Source organism: Sardina pilchardus, chromosome 17, assembly GCF_963854185.1.
Source record: "Sardina pilchardus chromosome 17, fSarPil1.1, whole genome shotgun sequence".
In the NCBI taxonomy this organism is placed as follows: domain Eukaryota; kingdom Metazoa; phylum Chordata; class Actinopteri; order Clupeiformes; family Clupeidae; genus Sardina; species Sardina pilchardus.
Window position 1 is genome coordinate 31,788,467 of NC_085010.1, and position 2,857 is coordinate 31,791,323.

Genomic DNA, 2,857 nt, shown 5'->3' on the forward strand with positions numbered 1-2,857 from the left:
CTCCCTCCCTCTCTCTATCTCTCCTTGTGTGTCCCTCGGTATAATAACTAAGGTCCATGTCTCTCCCTCTCTCTCCCTCTCCCTCTCTCTCTCCCTCTCTCCCTCTCTCTCTCCCTCCCTCTCTCTATCTCTCCTTGTGTGTCCCTCGGTATAATAACTAAGGTTCATGTCTGTTTCTCTCTCTCTGGCGGGTAACCAACAGGGGAAGAAGAAGAAGAGGAAAAGGGAGAAGCAACAGGCAGAGGGCGCTGGTGAGTCCTTCCTCCAGTAGCCTCCACCACCTCACCCCACATCCACCCCACATCCACCCCCAAATACCCCCAAATACCCCCTACCTACCCCCACCCCCACCCTCACACATTAAAGCCATGCAGACTACTGCTGCCCAATGCAATATTTACACCTTAGCCTGCTTGTTACCCCCCCCTCCCCTGCTAGTGCCCCCCCCCCATTGGGCTGCTAATAACCCTGAATATGCATGATGCCCCCCCCCCCCCCCTCCCCTCCTCTCCCCTCCAGCATTTAGCCTAGTGTGTGATGTGTGTGTTTGGAGAATGTTTTTTTAATGGCAGTTACCCCACGAGGCTGCTCGCCATTCCTCATTCATGTGTGCTGCTGACTGCCCTGCCCGACTGAGTGTGTGTGTGTGTGTGTGTGTGTGTGTGTGTGTGTGTGTGTGTGTGTGTCAAGACATTCAGCTTTGCCTGCCTGCTCTGGTGCATGCCTGTACAGTAGGTGTGTGTGTACAGTGTGTCCATGTGTGCTGGATCAGTAGGCAGACAGCCCAGCGTCACCTCATTCTAAACGACGGAGCTCTGCTCCTCTTCACCCATCTTGTGCTCTTCCTCATATGATGCCCCTCCTCTTCCTCTCTGACTATAGCAACACATTATTATGCTCCTCATATCTCTATGGTCATATTCATATGATGACGTAGTGCTATAATTATCATTATTATTATTATTATTATGATTATTATCAATATTATTCTGCGATGTTGACGATGATGATGATGATGATGATGATGATGATGATGGCGGTGGCGGTGGTGGTGGTGGTGATGGCGGCGTGTCCTGACGGTGTTTTGCGAGCCGCGCACAAGACGAGCGAGCGAGCGAGCGAGCGCAGGCCATGCGGGAGAGTTCCGCTCCGCTCCACTCCGGCGGTTCCTCGGTCGGTTCCGCGGCCGGTTCCGCGGCGCTCGGTGTGTGGATCCGCTGCTGAAGGCTGTGTCTGTTCTCTTGTCTTGCAGAGCACAGGGAATACTTCCCAAACCCTTGCCTATCCCTCCCTCCGATCACAGGTGCTAACTCCATCTTCAGTCTTCAATACTAACATATCTGATCTCAGCTCTGGGACATCCATTAGAACTCATACGCAACTATTTATTATTTACATTATTTATTTGTTATTATTATTATTATTATTATTATTATTATTATTATTATTATTTAATTTGCCTCATTTACCTTATTTTAACTTAATTTACTCATGTATGTACATCACATTTAACCCGGAATTATTTACGCATTTTTTTTTATTGTTTACTTGTGCTCATATTTACACATTCTCTTTATTTGTTTGTTTGGTTACCCTGGTTTGTTAGTTCATGTAAACAGATGGTGCCTTTCTTTAGCAAGCATTCTAACCCCAGATTAATCCCATTATTATTTGCTCTTACCCTCAAAAGCAAACGTAGGTAACCAAGCAACCGTAGGTAAACAAGTAAACAGATCAACAAGCGACCCCCAGGCGGGGCAGGGCATGGCAGGAGAGGGCAGGGCAGCGTAACGCAGGGCAGGGTGGCACAGGGCAGGGTGGCGTAGGGTAGTCAGAGAGCCCGTGACGGCGGGCATCGGGGGAATCCTCCTCAATAGATCATATCGGCTCCTGCAGCTTACAGCGCGCTTCAGCCCTCTACCAGCATGGTGCTCTGTCTCCCACTCACACACACACACACACACACACACACACACACACACACACACACACACACACACACAGGCTTTCCCCTCATTGGCTGCAGCCCCAGTCAGGCCAGGACCCCTCACACGCGCACACACACACACGCGCACACACACGCACACACACACACACACACACCCCGTGACCCTTCTCGCCACAGGTGACAGCAGCACACTGGTGGTGTTTGCTGTAGATCTGTTTATTTATTTATTATTGTTCATTGGATGATTGACACTTGAAGGTGTTTCGTGTGGTGAGAGGTGTCATTAGTGTGTGTGTGTGTGTGTGTGTGTGTGAGTGAGTGAGTGTGTGTGTGTGTGCTGGATGCTGACAGCCTGGCTTGAATGGGATTGCACCCACCCACACAACCCCACACTCTAGCACACACACACACACACACACACACACACACACACACACACACACACTCGCTCCTTAACCTACCCTACCTCCACTTCCTGGGCTAGAACTAACCAAAGCTGCTTCCCCTCCCTTAACGCACCTGTACACACACACACACACACACACACACACACACACACACACACACACACACACACACACACACACACACACACACTCGCCTGCCTGCCTGTCTATGCCCTCAGCATCACATGGCTGCCTCTGCTTCTCTCTTCTCTTTTATTCTGCTCTTTCTTTCTCTTCTCTTCTCTCCTCTATTCTATTCACTTTTCTTCCTCTTTTCCTCTCCTCTTTTCTCTTCTCTTCTACCCTCTTCCTCTTTTCTCCTCTCCTCCTCTCCTCTCTCTGTTCCTTCTCTCTGAAGCAGCCCTAGTGGCCTGAGCAGGAACTGCACCCAGATCTGCTTGCACCTGCACCTGCACCCGCCCCTTCCCCCGCCCCCCCTCCCTGAGCAACCAATCAGAGTGAG

General features: G+C 50.3%; 1 protein-coding gene across 1 annotated transcript in view; it reads left to right on the forward strand.

Annotated features, from left to right (window-relative positions):
- Positions 1 to 2,857, forward strand: part of LOC134061967 (transcription factor 7-like 2) — a gene marked incomplete in the record, with an annotated part of 25,861 nt that overhangs the window by 16,066 nt on the left and 6,938 nt on the right. Inside the window, 2 exon segments of the mRNA XM_062517822.1 lie at positions 203 to 251; positions 1,253 to 1,303. Of these exon segments, the coding sequence (XP_062373806.1) occupies positions 203 to 251; positions 1,253 to 1,303 (100 nt within the window).